Source organism: Sinocyclocheilus rhinocerous, unplaced genomic scaffold, assembly GCF_001515625.1.
Source record: "Sinocyclocheilus rhinocerous isolate Xijiao unplaced genomic scaffold, SAMN03320098_v1.1 scaffold135, whole genome shotgun sequence".
Lineage (NCBI taxonomy): Eukaryota > Metazoa > Chordata > Actinopteri > Cypriniformes > Cyprinidae > Sinocyclocheilus > Sinocyclocheilus rhinocerous.
In genome coordinates, this window is record NW_015632028.1 from 125,156 (window position 1) to 142,803 (window position 17,648).

General features: G+C 34.6%; 3 protein-coding genes and 3 non-coding genes across 6 annotated transcripts in view; 4 read left to right on the forward strand and 2 right to left on the reverse strand.

Annotated features, from left to right (window-relative positions):
* Positions 1-264, reverse strand: part of LOC107742062 (pyrethroid hydrolase Ces2e-like) — a 3,652-nt gene extending 3,388 nt beyond the window's left edge. The window contains exon 1 of the mRNA XM_016554919.1: positions 87-264. Within this exon, the coding sequence (XP_016410405.1) occupies positions 87-264 (178 nt within the window). The remainder of the gene's footprint in view (positions 1-86) is intronic.
* Positions 265-1,914: 1,650 nt separating this feature from the next.
* trnar-acg (transfer RNA arginine (anticodon ACG)) lies at positions 1,915-1,987 on the reverse strand. The gene has a single exon. It is a non-coding gene; the product is annotated as a tRNA-Arg (tRNA).
* A 284-nt stretch (positions 1,988-2,271) lies between these two features.
* Positions 2,272-8,317, forward strand: LOC107742044 (programmed cell death protein 2-like). Its single transcript, XM_016554895.1, has 6 exons — positions 2,272-2,465; positions 4,852-5,015; positions 5,140-5,547; positions 5,654-5,770; positions 6,927-7,084; positions 8,160-8,317. The coding sequence occupies exons 1-6, from the start codon at positions 2,361-2,363 to the stop codon at positions 8,288-8,290; spliced, it is 1,083 nt and encodes a 360-aa protein (XP_016410381.1). The 5' UTR covers positions 2,272-2,360; the 3' UTR covers positions 8,291-8,317.
* On the forward strand, positions 2,887-2,959 carry trnar-acg (transfer RNA arginine (anticodon ACG)). Its single transcript has one exon. It is a non-coding gene; the product is annotated as a tRNA-Arg (tRNA).
* Positions 3,436-3,508, forward strand: trnar-acg (transfer RNA arginine (anticodon ACG)). The gene has a single exon. It is a non-coding gene; the product is annotated as a tRNA-Arg (tRNA).
* Positions 8,318-9,324: 1,007 nt separating the features above from the next.
* The window catches only part of LOC107742045 (protein BANP-like), a 54,561-nt gene continuing 46,237 nt past the window's right edge, over positions 9,325-17,648 (forward strand). Inside the window, 6 exon segments of the mRNA XM_016554896.1 lie at positions 9,325-9,524; positions 11,206-11,287; positions 11,384-11,466; positions 11,787-11,986; positions 13,314-13,415; positions 13,584-13,753. Of these exon segments, the coding sequence (XP_016410382.1) occupies positions 11,212-11,287; positions 11,384-11,466; positions 11,787-11,986; positions 13,314-13,415; positions 13,584-13,753 (631 nt within the window). The 5' untranslated portion in view covers positions 9,325-9,524; positions 11,206-11,211.

Consider the following 17,648-nt stretch of genomic DNA (forward strand, 5'->3'; position numbering starts at 1 on the left):
GTTTTTGTATATTTAATATGTTTATTGAAAATTTTAATAAATGTGCAACCTTTATTGAGAGTGGTGTGTATTGTTTTATTATAAACCAGCGGCTGCTGCCGCGGGTGGTCCGTAACGATGAGCAAAACGCCGGTGAACCGCGTCCACGCAGAGCAGCCGGTATTTACAGCTGCATCGTCCAAACATCGGCCGGAGAGCATTTGCGATCAGAGGCCGACGTCGCGGCGACATCTTCCCTATTAGCAAACGATCCCTGAGCGACATCGTGCCGATGGAATTTTGTACGTCGGGTCGACATCGGCCCAACGTATGTGTGCTGTCTGGGTATAGTACATTTAACTGATAACAACTGATTTATTACTTAATCTATGAATCATATAGAATGTGTATTAGTTGCTGATGTAGTAATCATTAATAAATGGTTTAGTCCTTCATGAGTTATTATGATTATCTGTGCATTCGTTAAGCATGAATTAATGCATAGTTGTGCACCAGTATTGTAAGTGTTACTTTTTTATTGATAAAAGACTCACGTACATTGCAAATGTTGGTCAGAAGTTAATCGATGACCGTTATCTTCTTCTCCAGCCGTAATCCGCAAGTCTCCGGGGGTTCTTGACGTTAATTGATCAATTGATCTACTTGTTTTTACTATGAAGAATCACGGATGCCGAACGAGCGCTGATTGGCCAATTACTTGTTGTTACTGGGCGGAATCGTGGTTGCGATACGAGCGCTGATTGGCCAATTACTTGTTGTTACTGGGCGGAATCGTGGTTGCGATACGAGCGCTGATTGGCCAATTACTTGTTGTTACTGGGCGGAATCGTGGTTGCGATACGAGCGCTGATTGGCCAATTACTTGTTGTTACTGGGCGGAATCGTAGTTGCGATACGAGCGCTGATTGGCCAATTACTTGTTGTTACTGGGCGGAATCGTAGTTGCGATACGAGCGCTGATTGGCCAATTACTTGTTGTTACTGGGCGGAATCGTAGTTGCGATACGAGCGCTGATTGGCAATAATATACGTTTCATGGTTGCAGCCGGGAACGTGATTGGCTGTCATAACAAAGAATAACCACAACCTACGGGCCACTGGTGCGCGAATGGCTAACGCCTCTGACTACTGATCAGAAGATTCTAGGTTCGACTCCTGGCTGGCTCGGTTCTTTTGAGCTTCGATTCGCGAGTTCATTTGGGTCACGTTAAACAGGATACTCCGACAAACACTTTAGGGAACGGATGCGGGACACACCAAAAGAGTTTATGCGAAAGTTCAAGTTAATATGTTCCACTGCAGGATGTCATAAAAACAATCGTCAGATCTTGACTGAATGATTCCTTTTTGTTTAAATACGTTTCGCTAATGTTTTGTTTATCCGCAACACAATGAAAAACGTCACAGCGTTTGGATAAACAAATACGATTTAAACCAACACCAAATGTAAAAGGTAGAGCAAGCTAAAAGGATTTTATAACGAAATGAAGTATTTTATAATTTTCTGATTTGAATCTATTGCAAGAAGACGCCGCGAGAGGGCAGTAGACTCGCACTCAAAATCTAAATTGAATTAAATTTAAATTAAACGTATGCATTTAGCAGACGCTTTTATCCAAAGCGACTTACAGTGGATTCAGGCTATACATTTTTTATCAGTATGTGTGTTCCCTGGGAATTGAACCCACGACCTTTGCGCTGCTAACGCAATGCTCTACCACAAAAAAAAATTAAGTTTTTTCTTTAAAGATTAAACGAAGCGAAACGCATTCAAACAATAAATCAGTTCACATGAGTTCAAAAGTCTAATATTACATGAAATAATGTGAATATTAACATGCCCATTTATGTGAGTATCCATGCGTCTATCAGCGGCCGCAAAATGTAGGCTCGCGAATTGAAGCTCAAAAGAACCGAGCCAGCCAGGAGTCGAACCTAGAATCTTCTGATCCGTAGTCAGACGCGTTATCCATTGCGCCACTGGCCCGATGCACAGCGCCCTATAAAAGAGGGCATAACTAACTTATTTATGTTTGACAAAACCAATATTTCTATTTAACATTTAAATTACATTCATTCATATTTACACGTTGTAAAACAATGTATTAATTAAGCTCATTTACCAGAATCAAATGTCGTTTGCAATCATTTAAATCAATTTTACATAAGTATATGCACAATTTCGGAAATATTTTACATTTAACATATCGTTACTGAATTAATATAAATTGTGAACCAGTATCGACTGGATAAAACACATTTTAAGACGATTAAGAGCCAAACGATTCAGTAACAAGTGTGAACTTCGGTCTCCATATGTTCAGAGAAGCACATGGACTGAAGATTTCTGCTTATTAATCATGGCAACATCAATACACGAGACAGTCCTCATAGGAATATGTGATGGAGTTATTGACAAGAAGAAAAACACATCTTATTGCACGAACAAAATTGGAGATAGACCGGTAAAGGAAACGTAATTTGTACATTTTTCAGGGTTTGTGTCATGCTAACTGTTTAGCTAAGGTCTTTGCTTGACAGCTACTTTATTATGTTGTAGTTGATTCCCCATGTACACAGACAATATTTTTGACACGTACGCGAAATTAAATCAGATTTCTGTGCTTGCGTAAGTGAAGACTAAAAAATGAGATTTATAAAAGTGTTTAAAAGTAAGCTATCGCTAGCCAGTTGGCTAACTAGGGGGCTAAACATACGCACATGTAAGATTACGGTAATCTCTGTCATGACAAACGACTTTATTTTATTTATTATGTGTTTTACAGTGAGGATATTTGAATTCTTTTGCACTGTTGTAATAAAGTAACTTTAATCGTGTATTGTTGCTATAGTCAGAGTTCCCGTATGTTAGTCTGATGTTCTATGGGGCCAGTGGCGCAATGGATAACGCGTCTGACTACGGATCAGAAGATTCCAGGTTCGACTCCTGGCTGGCTCGGTTCTTTTGAATGTCGAGTTAGTCTGAATCTTATTGCACGAACAAAATTGGAGATAGACCGGTAAAGGAAACGTAATTTGTACATTTTTCAGGGTTTGTGTCATGCTAACTGTTTAGCTAAGGTCTTTGCTTGACAGCTACTTTATTATCTTGTAGTTGATTCCCCATGTACACAGACAATATTTTTGACGCGAAATTAAATCAGATTTCTGTGCTTGCGTAAGTGAAGACTAAAAAATGAGATTTATAAAAGTGTTTAAAAGTAAGCTATCGCTAGCCAGTTGGCTAACTAGGGGGCTAAACATACGCACATGTAAGATTACGGTAATCTCTGTCATGACAAACGACTTTATTTTATTTATTATGTGTTTTACAGTGAGGATATTTGAATTCTTTTGCACTGTTGTAATAAAGTAACTTTAATCGTGTATTGTTGCTATAGTCAGAGTTCCCGTATGTTAGTCTGATGTTCTATGGGGCCAGTGGCGCAATGGATAACGCGTCTGACTACGGATCAGAAGATTCCAGGTTCGACTCCTGGCTGGCTCGGTTCTTTTGAATGTCGAGTTAGTCTGAATCATTTTAATATTCAGTTGAATAAATGGGCGCGCAATTCAAATTATTCCTTTTTTTTGTACGAGGACAAGAAGCAAATACATAATATAATTATAAATGAACTAAGTGTCAATTAAATGGTCAATAATGGTTAACAATTCAAAAAACGTAAAATCACGTTTTATAGTTAAAGCATTTCTCAGAAAGTATTATTATAATATATAATATCAAAATACTAAGCATCTTGTGCTGTTTTCATTTTGTGGACAATACATGGGTAATCAAAATCTGATTTACAGATATCATGTATTTTAAATGTGTGAAAAGTAGTGCAGAATTATAAGTAATTATGAATAAACTATGATATTCTATAAGGTAAACTGAGCAACATTAACATTCATATTCAATATTTATACAGTACATGACATAGAATCATATTTGCAAGTTGTTCGAACAATATATGTATTTCATTTATCTGAATCAAATGCCATTTAACATTACTGTTAAAATCTTTTACATCAAACACAAATCCTTTCTGATTGTCTATTGAATACAGACCAGTATCGATTTGAGTTTTAGTTGCCACATGTTCAGAGAAGCATATTGACTGACAAAAAAATAAGAAAAACAAGTTTTATAGTTTCAACGAGTATTAATATAATCTATGACATATCTATAACTATATATGTTTTGAGGTCAGTATCGCAAAAAATGAAACCTGTGCTTTCTAATTTTGTGAATATAATGCCTTGCCAAAAAAAGCATATCAATCATTTAAATTTTGTTTATATAGATTTGGAACATATAACAAGATGTGTATTTCTAAGTATATTAAAGTTTTACAGAATTTGCAATTATCCCAATAGGTATGCATAATATCTCAAATAATTATGAATCAAATGAAAATTAGTAAAGTTATTGTGTGTCTATTGTTATTATACACTATGTATTAATTTTTATTTTGTATTGTGAAATGTTGTAGCACTTGTGTATGAGAAAGGCACATTACAAATTTTTTTATTGTTATTATTATTAAAAATAATATATTTTTATGGTTAACATACATATATCGAGGGGTGAGAACCAGAAGGGCGTAAGTGACATTTTTGGTGAAATGGAGATATATATATCAAATGAAAGCTCTTAATGAGCTCTTTCTACTGGCAAAAGTACTGTCATCCATGAGTGTACACATTTTTATTATAAGCAATTGACATCAGTACATAAAGTCAGATTAAACTATGGTAACATTTTTGTTTTGGCTCCCCTGTAAAGTTGGTGAAATGTCACTTACGCCTTTCTGGTTCTCACCCCTCGATATATTTTTATCATTACAGGACCTGCTTCCAACAATCCCTCTCCAGTGTCCCATATGCAGTCTGTGTCAGAGAGGCCTGTCCCACGCGGTGCAGGTCTACTGCCCTCTTGCGGCGTCTCCTTACCACAGAACCATCAATGTATTTGCCTGCACCAATCCACAGTGCAGTGGCAAATCAGAGAGGTAACAGCTTGTCATTTTAGATTAAGGCATTATTTACATTTCAAATGTGTTCTGTTTCCATAACTATTCCTTAAAACGTTTCATTTTCGGACAATCTGACCATGTCGCCTGTATACATACCTAGCTGGATTGTCCTGCGCTCTCAGTGCTTGGAGGATGACATCAAAGCAAGACAAGACAACAAAACCACAGCATGTACAGAATCTGCAATGTCCAGGACAGACTGGTGTGATGAAGCTGATGACTGGGGGATGGACGATGAAGAGCAAGAGAAAGTGGCTGAACGCGACGTACAAATGCCAAATGACAGTATCGGTGAAGGAAATGATGTCAGCAGCAGGCTTCAGGACCTGTGCATTGATGGAGATCATCAAAGTGCCCTCCAACCCACCGATGTGCCCCTTTTCCAGCCGTTCTACATGAGCGTTATGGAGGAAACAGACTTGGATGGATTTCTTGATACGGATCATGAAAACGAACTGCTTAGAGCGTATGAGGAGAGGGAGGGAGTGCTTGTCGCGGAGATTCAGAGGTGAGGATTGATTCTACAACAGAAACTACAGATGAATGCTTCACTACATGGATAAATGTACGTGTAAATTGTCTATTAGTCACCTCAGTTTCTGTACTTTTTTCAGTTGTGAAAGTGGGGGAGCCACTCAGGAGGAATACGAGAAGGCCACAGCCAAGCATGGAGATGAAGTGTTCATCAGTTTCATGAAGAAAATCTCTCTTTGTCCTGAACAAGTGTTACGGTGATTGAATATGTTTACACTGATGTTCAGTAAAATGCTCCAGACTGCAACTAAAATGGTCCATTGAATTACAAATTTGCTAGAATCATTTAAAATGTCCAGTTTATGAAAATGTTGTGTTGATATGCATTTTCATCAGAATTCATCTTGTTGTTTATACATGCATGATAGTGCAGGGTTATTATCATTAACTAATTTATTTGAAATAAAATAAGCATTAACTGAAATAAAATAGTTCAGCTAGTTGCCAAACTAGCTAGAAATGACAAAATCGCACAATAAAAAAAATTGCAAATGAAAAGAATATATAAAAATCGCATTTAAAATAATAACAAAAAGATATGTATTTCTAAATATATATGAATTTAAAATATTCACATTCAAAATATTCATAGAAAATAATTTAAAATAATTTAATCATTTAAAATAATAAATATATATGAGTTTAAAATCATAACGAAAACCACAAGAGTGTATCAGTGATACTAAGACAACACTGTGGCAGTGTTTGCTACAGCAGCAATGAACACGACACGAGCCGAGTTGTCTGATTCACCAACAAATGACGCTTACGAACTGGTTCTTTTTTTAAGGAGTCAGTTAAAAAGATTCACCAAACAGCCTCAAAGTCATTTATGAGTCAGCTTTTTGAATCAAACTACTTCGGTTAAAGGGGACATCGGATTAAATTTTCACTTTTTTTTTTTTGCATTTAGTTGGGTTTCTGGCGTGTCTGCCAGCTCAGAAAAGCTGAAAAGAAAACCCGCAGCCAGTTTGTTATGGGTTGAGTCTGAAACTGTCATCCAGCGAGCTGTTTCAATTTGCAGCCGGGTTCTACGTAGATAGCTACCTATTTGAATAAGACCACCTCCGAGCCGTATACTGATATATACATGTCTTGTGTTGATGCCCCACTGAAGAGAGGGGCGGGGTGAGCAGGAGCTCATTATCATTTAAAGAGACATGCACCGAAACGGCTCGCTGTGAACAGAGCTGTTTTCATATGAATTTGTATGTTGTAACATATGATTTTTAGAAAAAAGCAGGAAGGCCCATCCCGAAACATAACCGCCATAAACTTTTTGTTGTATTATTCACCCAATTATTTCATTATTTACTCATGTTTTAATCTAATGTGTTACCTCTCACCTTATAGATACAGTTGGGCTGGATCACCTCTATTTATAACAGAGCCTCCTTCCAGTGTTAGTCAGATGGTGCCGTGCTGTGGTCACTGCGGCAGCCCGAGAGTTTTCGAATTTCAGCTCATGCCAGCATTGGTCAGTTTGCTCGGTAGTGCAGACACAAATTCAGGTAAGTACAGATGTTCTAATATATTTACATTTACATTTAGTCATTTAGCAGACGCTTTTATCCAAAGCGACTTACAAATGAGGACAATAAAAGCAGTCAAAACTAACAAAAGAGCAACAATATATAAGTGCAAATGACAAGTCTCGGTTAGCCTAACGCAGTACACGTAGCAAGGTGTATATACATATACATATATACACATATACACATACATATACGTACATATATATATATATATATATATACACACATACACATACATATACATACACATATACATATATATATATACATACATATATACATATACATATATACATACATACATACATATACATACATATACACATATACATACACACACACATACATATACATACACACATACATACATATACATATATATACATACACACATACATACATATATACATATACATATATACACATATACACATACATATACGTACATATATATATATATATATATACACATACACATACATATACAAGGGAAACCGGTCTGTAGTTCTCTAAAAGAGTTGGGTTAAGGGTGGGTTTCTTAAGAAGTGGGGTTATACGAGCCTGTTTAAATGTTGAGGGAAAAACACCAGTGTGAAGGGATGTGTTAACGATGTGAGTGAGTGCAGGTACAACAGCAGGAGAAATGGCTTGAAGGAGATGAGATGGAATAGGATTAAGCGGACAAGTAGTAGGATGATTGGAAAGGATCCTACTAATCCTACTATTTACTAATTGTTTTTTTAATATACACTTAAAACCAACATTTTTATCTTTATTTTATTTACTAATTTTTTTACACATTTAATTTCACATAAAAAATGTAGGAAGAATTGGAACTCAAAGCAATATTTCATGTCCATTTACTGAATTATTTTGGTAAGAAGCTGTAAAATATTGTGCAATGTACAATTATTAATAATTATCTCAAAATAACCCTCTGATCCTGCATCCTGTCTGGATATATTTTGTGATAATGAATGGCTGACTGTACATCTTAATATATATTTTTTATGTTTATATTCTAAGATTTGATTTGTTTTTGTTTTCTCAGACGTTTCGCTGGAGTTCGGAACAGTTCTTGTGTACACTTGTAGAAACAGCTGTTGGAAATCTGGATCAACGGTTCCAGTGGAAGAATTTCTTGTCGTTCAACCCGACCCAGACCAAAAGCTCTTCAAATGATATAATTTATCATCATTAAAGATAATTTTTTCAGTACAATTTCATCTTGTTATTTATTTAATATATAATATTTAATATAATAATATAATTTAATATAATGTTTTTTATTATCTAAAGAAATAGAAAAATTTAAATTTTCTGAAAATGTACTCACCCTCAGGCCATCCAAGATGTAGATGAGTTTGTTTCTTCATCAGAACAGATTTGGAGAAATGTAGCATTCCATCACTTGCTCACCAGTGGATGCTCTGCAGTGAATGGGTGCCGTCAGAATGAGCGTCCAAACAGCTGATAAAAACATCACAATAATCCACAAGTAATCCACACGGCTCCAGTCCAACACTTAACATCTTGTTGAAAAGCTGCATGTTTGGAAGAAACAAATCCATCATTGGATTTAATGGTGTATCACAAGATAACTTTTTCACTGGAGAAATCAATATTATCGATAGAAGACTCAAATTTTAACCAGAAGCAACAGTTTGAAGTTAATAAAAAAAGGTTGTAATGATGGATTTGTTTCTTACAAACATGCAGATTTTTTTGTTTCACAAGACATTAACTGATGGACTGGAGTGGTGTGGATTACCGTGATGTTTTTATCAGCTGTTTGGACTCTCATTCTGACGGCACCCATTCACTGCAGAGGATCCACTGGTGAGCAGCTGATGTAATGCTACATTTCTCTGATGAAGAAAAACTCATCTACATCTTGGATGGCCTGAGGATGAGCACATTTTCAGCCAATTCAAATTTTTGGCTGAACTATTCCTAAAAATAAGGGCATTTGCATTGTACATGTGCAAAAAGTCATGGCTTTGTCGATTTCTCCCAGAGTATTTACATAAAAAGAGAAATCATAAACCTGAATACTGTAAAACTTTATTTCTCCGTCGTAGAACAGCCGCCACCTTCTGTGCGCATGCGCAGTGAGAGCAGCGAGCGGCTCGGGCTTTTCTCTCGCGAGGAAGGACGCCATTATCGGATCCTCACAAACAACACGAGAACTCATCATTCACACGGTAATATAAACCCCTCAGACAGGCGACACCTCCCGCTCTCCGCGCTCTGCGAAATATGTCGCTGTGCATTAAAGAAATACACTTTATCCTGCTGTCCTCGCCTCAGCTCTGTCTTGCGCGCCACGAAGGGCACAAATGAGGCCTGTTGCATTTCACAGCTGCTGTCTTGAGCTGTTGGTTAGCAGGCGAGAGCTAACAGGCTACATGAGCGGGTTAGCTGCAGCTTGCTAACAGGGCTAAAAGCGCTGGGTTTATTATTAAACTAATAGAAAATTCGCGCGACGAAAGAGTATTTTCTGAAACGGGGAAGCGTCGCTATTTTTGGTTTGTCCAAACAGTGAGTGCTCAATAGAGCTGAACTAAATTAGGTCTTGTAACCTGGTTATAATTTCAGCAGCAGCGCTTGCATGTTTACTGATAGAGACATGCATGCACATCTTAAAAGTACCGCGGTATGGATATGTTTTAGGGCATGTAACGTTACTATGTAATACCATGTACCAGAGTAATCTTTCCATACCTTGGGTGAACTGTGTAAATATTGTAGTCTTGTGTTTTGGACAAGATAGAAATAGCATGTCAGTACCCTGATGCCTCTATGGTATTAACACGACTGTACCATGGTAAAAGGTTGAGTAACCGCTGTAATGACTGTTGAGAATAGCAGAGTGGTGATGGGAAACTGGGTATCATTATGGATGAATGATCAGATATGATATGTTAAATAAACATTAATTCTTACGATAAATACACAAACTAGTCCTCAAAATTTTGGAATAAATTTTTTTAAAAATATGTTTTTAAAGAATTATCTTGTTGGCCGCTGAAAATTCCGTTTTGCCATCACAGGAATAAATTACATTTTAAAATCTATTAAAGTAGAAGATCAAATAAATGCAACCTTGATGAGCATACAAGACTTATTTAAAAAAAAAAAAAAAAAAATTCTAATAATTATGAAACTGAATGTGTACCAGGCACTAATTTATGATATTTAATTAATAATGATAATAATAACAATTTAAGAATAGTAAGTATTCTTAAATTGTGTATTTATTACTTTTAGTTATTTATTAAAAATTTTTCCCCAGTGTCTCTTCAAAAAATTGCAATTCATTTTATTTGTGTTTCAATAATGGGCAAAACAAGTGTAGGGTCACCTTCAGTACCACAACGCCCCTTCAGGGGTCTCAGCTGTCTTTTTGCCAGTTTTTTTATTTATTTTTGCCAAGGACACAACGGTGCCTGCATGTAAAAATCACACATTTGCCTTGTTGTGGCTTATAATATAAATATTGAAATATTAAAAACACTTTCCATGAAAATGAAGGAAATAAATGAAAGTTGTTAATTCTTCCCAAAATAATAACAAATTAGCAAACAATTCATATAACATTTATATCAGTGTTAATTTAGTATTATTGAGATATTGAGATTTTTTTTTTTAATATTTTGAAGGCGTTTCTGTTTTTGTATTTTCTGATTTAATTTCAACTTTAAGTGAAGTTTTAGTAATTTTGTTGTGTGTTTTTGTCATATTTATTTATTTAGATACATGTTTATATAGTTTTTATTCATTTTTAGTTCAGGTTTAGGTTTATTTATTTAAATTAAATGAAAATGAAAAAATGTTGCTTTGGCAACTACCAGAAATAAAATAAGTTTATTTTATTTTTTATTTCACTTGATGTCTATTTTATTTCAAGTAATGAAATAGCGCATCGGATTGAAGAAAAGTGCATGATAAATAAAATGCATTATTATTATTATTAATGCAAATGTTTTTTTATGGTTTTAGTTTTGGTTTTAGTTGACTATAATAACCCTGATATTATAGTGATATTACACAAGCAGCCCCCAGTTATTTATCAATGACATCTTTCTGAAACGCAGGTTTGAATGATGGCAGAGCAAGATTTGGTGGAGATAGTCCAGATCGCAGTGGCAGATTTGAATCATGAAGAACACCAAACAGGTGAGTCCTCTGAATCAATAAACACATCCGTTTAATGGGTCATGCTGGTAGTGTTTGTGGTTTTCTACAGTGCTTTTTTTTCCCCCCTTAAACTAGATGTCCTGGAGAATAATGAAGACGCTGATCAACCAGGCAGGAAACGAGCAAGGATGGACATTAGCCAAGAAACATCTATTAAGGTTATTAGAGATGATCAGTTCATCTGGTACAGAATATAACTGGCTTGTATCAGCGAGGACGTCTGCCATAATCATGTTTTGTTTCTGTGTTTCTCTCTCAGTCGATGCTGGTGTCCATCAGTCAGGCTTAAACTAGATGTCCTGGAGAATAATGAAGACGCTGATCAACCAGGCAGGAAACGAGCAAGGATGGACGTTAGCCAAGAAACATCTATTAAGGTTATTAGAGATGATCAGTTCATCTGGTACAGAATATAACTGGCTTGTATCAGCGAGGACGTCTGCCATAATCATGTTTTGTTTCTGTGTTTCTCTCTCAGTCGATGCTGGTGTCCATCAGTCAGGCTATCTGCCAGCGGCTGGACAGCATGGAGGCCAAGCTGCAGGTGCTTGAGGCCACCTGTCGAGGTTTAGTCGAGAAGCTGGACACAGCGATGGGGAAAAACCAGTCGACGATCCAGGTCCCCATGGTGTCAGGCTCCCCGTTTGGAGCCACTCAGACTTGTGATAAAGTACGCTGGTAAGTGGACCACAGATGATGCCCGGATGTTTTATTCAACAGCGCCTGGGCTTGTTTTTTCATTTATTGAAGATGTTTCACCATTAATTCAAACCTGACCACACAGGGCAACATCTTGAGATTGATTTTAGATACTGATGAAATCACTTAATGGTGAATCTGGTGTGTTTGAAAAAGTGGAAAATCATGTCCAGTTGATCTTTATTTGGGAATATTTGAAGATCTGCATGACTGCAAACCTTCTTAGACACTTGTCAACTAACATCACCTTCCCTTGAGTCACCAACACCATTCAAAACAAGAGCACACGTTTTATTGAGCTGTGCTTCTCCTCTGATTCAGGACCTAGACTGTAAAAATGAGTTATCATGCAGAAATAAACAAAATTGATTATTATATTAATATTTAATATGAATAATAATAATATTATAATTAATATAACATTATTAATTTAATATTAATTAATATGATTAATTATTAATATAATTAATATGATTCATTTGGTCTATTTATTAATATTAAGACCTTAAATATTTAACTTTAATTTTTAATATTTATTATTTATTTATGATTAAATATGTATTTTTTCCCACAATCATTCTTTTAATTTTGTGGTGGCTTAAAATATAAATTAATATTACACTTTCCTTGGAAATCGAATGATTCTTTGAAAATGTTGACAAAATAGTCTTGGCAAATTAGAAAAGTTTTCAGTAATGTCTCAATTTTTGGACCCTTCCGTTTTTAGTGGTTAAAATCACACATTGAATGAAAATGCTATGAATTTAGGGCAAAATTACATAATACATGCCTTTAATATCAGCAACAAAAGATTTTTCTACTACTTATTAAAGGTAATAAGCATATTTTAGTTTTTCTGTCCTAACTATACACAGTTATATGATTAGGTTCATTTTATTATGTAATTTTATTTATTATTATTAAGGATTTATATATATATATATATATATATATAAATTCTGCAAATGAATTTAGGAATTGTAAGATTCTGAATTTCTAATCATCATTTTGAGATTGGCATTTAACAGTGCTATTAAATTATTATTATATATATTTTTTTGTAGAGATTGACTTTGAGTGTTGGATGACGGTTAAGGTAATCTAAATGTAAAAAAAAAAAAACACATAAATTCATTAAAATAAATACATTAAAAAATGGTTATAGTATCGATACATATATATATCGAGCATCACTATGTAATATTATTAGAACAGATCTTTTTTGTGTTGTTCCCACCAGTTGAGAACCAGCGGTGGTATAAAGTTTTGACAGTGTCAGACAGTAACAGTGAGTGTTTGCTGTCAGTGTTGTTCCTCAGACAAACGTTATAGTGAGTGGAGACCGGCCGAAGACGCGGGAGGAAACTTCACCGCGTGCCTCAGACTCTTTAGAGAACCTGCTCAGCAAGTGAGTGCCGCAGATTGTGTTTTTGTGCATAAATGAAATAAAAATGTCTCCTGTGTGTGCAAATGTATGCATGCTGTATTCAGATATATACAGGAGACAATTTCTGGATCTGTTGCACAAGCTCTCCATAACAGCTCTTGTGTAATTTATGTTATTTTTTCATTGCAGTACTGTTGGGCGAGGAAGGCAGAAGACGATAGTGCTGAAGGTTCCCGTCCAGGAAGAGGTTCCGGAAGATCAGGAAAGCGGCTCTGAAACGAGCGATTCGGTGTCCAACAGCGGCCAGCCGTTATCTCAGAATACCAACAACGTAACGCTTATCACTCTCAACTCAGAGGGTAAGATTCACAAATGGATTGTGTTTTGTCTTAAAATTTCCCCAATGATAATTAGTCACATATGCATTTATTTGTGCACAAAAATCCCTTATGAAATCGTTAATACAGGAAGTTTTGTGAGGGCAAGCATTATATTTTATAATGCTTGCCTTTTTAACAGATGGACACTTTTCACATTTCTGGTTCTCAGAAGCAGAAGCGTTTCCATTTACTCCAATAGCAAAAAAACAACAAAAAAAACAAGATATTTATGTATGAGAATTGATATTTGCGTATTTATGTCTTTTCAAAAGAGGAAAAAAAAATATCGAGAGATTGATTATGTTGGTCAGAAGAAAGAAAATGTCAAATTTGCTGTCACTCCCTTTAGCCTTTGTATTGCAAACACTCACGCAGCAGCGTTAACCAGTTTTCTATTTAATATCAAGTTAATAAAACACAAAGTATAATGTTATAAATGTACATTAAATCTTTTTAAAAATTAAAATATAAAAAATGCAAAAACAAAACAAAAAAATATACCAAAGTAATAAAACACAAAGTATAACGGTATGTACATGAAGTTTTATTTATTAAAATATCAAAAATACAGAAAATCAAATAAAGAAATACCAAGATAATAAAATGCAAAGTATAATATTACAAATGTACTTACATTTTTTTAAACAATTAAAATAATAAATGTAATAAAAAAATAAAATAAAAATGTATACAAAGGTAATAAAACACAAAGCATAATGTTATAAATGTATATTACTAAAAAAAAAAAATAGAAAAAATGTAAACAATAAAAAATGAATACCAAAGTAATAAAACAAAATGTATATATAATAAATGTATTTACATAAAAAATACATAAAAAAAAAAAACCAAGGTAGTGACTAGGGCTGCACGATTAATCGAATGCGATTGTCATGAGCATTTTGTTAAAGGGGTCATATGATGCGATTTCATTTTTTCCTTTCTCTTTAGAGTGTTACAAGCTCTTGGTGCATAAAGAAGATCTGTAAAGTTGCAAAGACTAAAGTCTCAAATCCAAAGAGATATTCTTTATAAAAGTTAAGAGTTAGCCACACCTACCTAAAACGGCTCGTTGTCAAATCGCGATCTCGATTCCATTTCGATTTATCGTGTAGCCCTAATAGTGAGACACAAAGTATACTTTTATAAATGTGCGTATTTGTTTTTTATTAAAATATATCATTAAAAACATTTTTAAAAATTCAAAATTTCATACCAAGGCAATAAAACAAAGTATAGTGTTATAAATGTACATGACTTTTTAAAATTAAATTACAAAAAGCTGCTAGATTCATGATATTAATAACTGTGGGAACAGGTCATCACAATCTGTGAAATAGGTCCATAAGCTTACTTACGTCCTAGCCATGATTTGTTATCATTATATATGTTATCAGGGGGCGGGACATCGTCAGTATAGAGAGAATCTGATTGGACAAAAATCATTGTAGTGCAGGATGAGTCATCGACATTATTAGTCTGTTTTCCAGAAGAGAAAGACCTCTACTTAAAGCTAATTTTGTCGATGTTTAGAAGTTGACTAGCATATAAATTACCCCAAAGCTAAGAAGAACTAAAAGCCACAAAAAATTCCAATTTTGATTTTATGGCGACATAAAAGGATATAATTTTTATGAGCCAGTGGGAACCATTTGTTTTGAGTTCAGCACAAACATGGCCTCACAAGAAGAGCAACAAATTTAAACAATCATTGAAAAGGTTTGAAGACATGGAAATCTTAGAAATGCATCTGCACAAATAAGATAATAGCATGTTTATGGCTTGTATGTATTTTCATGTGTTTTGTCTCTGTGGTTGGGTAACATTTAAGCATAAAAATGTAGCGGAAAATCCTTGAAATCTTAGAAGTGTGAACAGAGAACAATAGGCTCCGGTTAGTAAAATCAAAGTGTACTCTGCTATTATTGATTAATAATTTAAACATGTTTTGACTATCCACTATTACTTCAAACAAAGTTTGTTACACCAGTAACCCTTGTGTGTTGTGTAAGCGTCTGGTCGTCTGTGATTCAGGGATGTATCTTTGGTCTGGAGGAGGTCTGGGATTAAAGGGTTTGTTTTGATTGCTTAACTTCTGCTTTTGGTTTTCTCATTATTTGACTGGGTTGTTTTGGAGTGGCATCTGGGTTAGCTTGGTTAGTTCAAAGACGTTCCTCCACAAATATTCACTTGTTCGCAGCTGTTCGTGATGATATTTAATCAACAAATGTTACATTTGGTTCTTTAAAGGCTTTGCTGTTGTTTGTTTGTGTTGTTTTCCCCTTGCTTTAACCTCGTCTATCGTTTTGATGTAGGGGAGTGGGGTCAAATGTGTCATCCCTTTAATCTAGTAAACAATGCAGCATTTTTGTCATGTGACCATACCATACATTTAAAAAGTGGCTGTATTCACATTGGGGAAAAATTTTTGTTTTTGTTTTGCTTGCCAAAGTAAATTTATTTAATTAAAAGTTATTTAACTAATAAATAACTAAAAATATTGACAATTGTTTCACTACATTCAAATAATTTAAATATTTTCCTGGCTGTTATATGACAAACATGACAAACATTTGTGTTTGTTGATAAATTAATTATTAATTTACCAATTTATTTGTTAATAATCATTATTTTTTTCCATACCAAAATAATTTATATCATATATCATATCATATCATATATTATATTACAAAATGTTAAAAATTGTTTTGCTACATTAAAATATTCTAAATTTGAAATATTTTTCTGTCTGGTTTAAAAGTGTGAAAATGTTATACAAAGACTTGGGTTTTTCTCCTCAGTTTATATAGGCTACATATCTTTTATTTTATTTTATTAGCTAGAAATGTGTATTTTTTTAGATAAATTAATTAAGTAGTTAAATTAAATTAATTTAAATTATTAAATACATGGCCAACTTGTAAAGCTGCCTGTGATTGAAAAACTCACATAGGGAGAACTGATTTTGTTTTGCTAGAAATGTGTATAGAAAATTTTATTTTATTATTATATTACAGAATGTTAATAGTTGTTTTGCTACATCCAACTTATGAAAAAGTAAATATGTTATATTATAATATTTTGACACATTTGACTCCCTAACATAATTTTTACACGCCTGCTTTGACGAGACACAGAAATCCACGTTCCATGATAAACCTTAACTGACCAGCAATAAACCCCGTCAAGCTATAGCCGAAGCAGTGCTTGGCACGCACTACACATACAAACATTTAACAGAAATGCCAATTCAAATAATTTCTGAGACAAATTATGCCAGAAGTTACAATATTTTTCTTGAGAGCACTCATGTAGGGCTGGGCGATATGACGATATTATCGTATATCGACGATGTCTCGTAAGTATCGCGATGTCGATGTCAACAGTCAGGTAACAGTCGATTATCGACATTATCGGAAAAAAAATGACAAATGATAAACCTAGTAAGTTGCAAAAAATATTTTACATAGCCCCATAGTCACCATACAGGTCTTTTTGCATGCAAGAATGAAATGATTCCTGTATGTGCATTTATTGTGATTTCAAAAGATTCAACTGCAAAAAGAAGAAATAGAACTCACTTCTGCACTCGCGCGCTGTTTTCGGTGCTGCGCACACACACACACACTCACACACACACACACACACTCACACACACACACACACACACACACACACACAAAGCGCACGCACAAAAGCCGCCTCTTATATACGCAAACACTGGACTGAGCTCTCTTTCTCGCATTCTTACACATTCGAATGGACAAATACACACAGAATTATATCAAAATATCCATTAAATACAATCAGTTATGTTTAAGTGAACATAAAGAGTTGAGAAAGAAAACAAGGGTGTATTGGATCCGTGCATTGA

Excerpts from the sequence above, each read along its gene's own strand:
- LOC107742044 (XM_016554895.1), top strand. The coding sequence starts at position 2,361 with ATGGCAACATCAATACACGAGACAGTCCTCATAGGAATATGTGATGGA. Across the intron at positions 2,466-4,851 it reads ACAAAATTGGAGATAGACCG|GACCTGCTTCCAACAATCCC; the intron begins GTAAAGGAAACG and ends TTATCATTACAG. Across the intron at positions 5,771-6,926 it reads TGTCCTGAACAAGTGTTACG|ATACAGTTGGGCTGGATCAC; the intron begins GTGATTGAATAT and ends CTCACCTTATAG.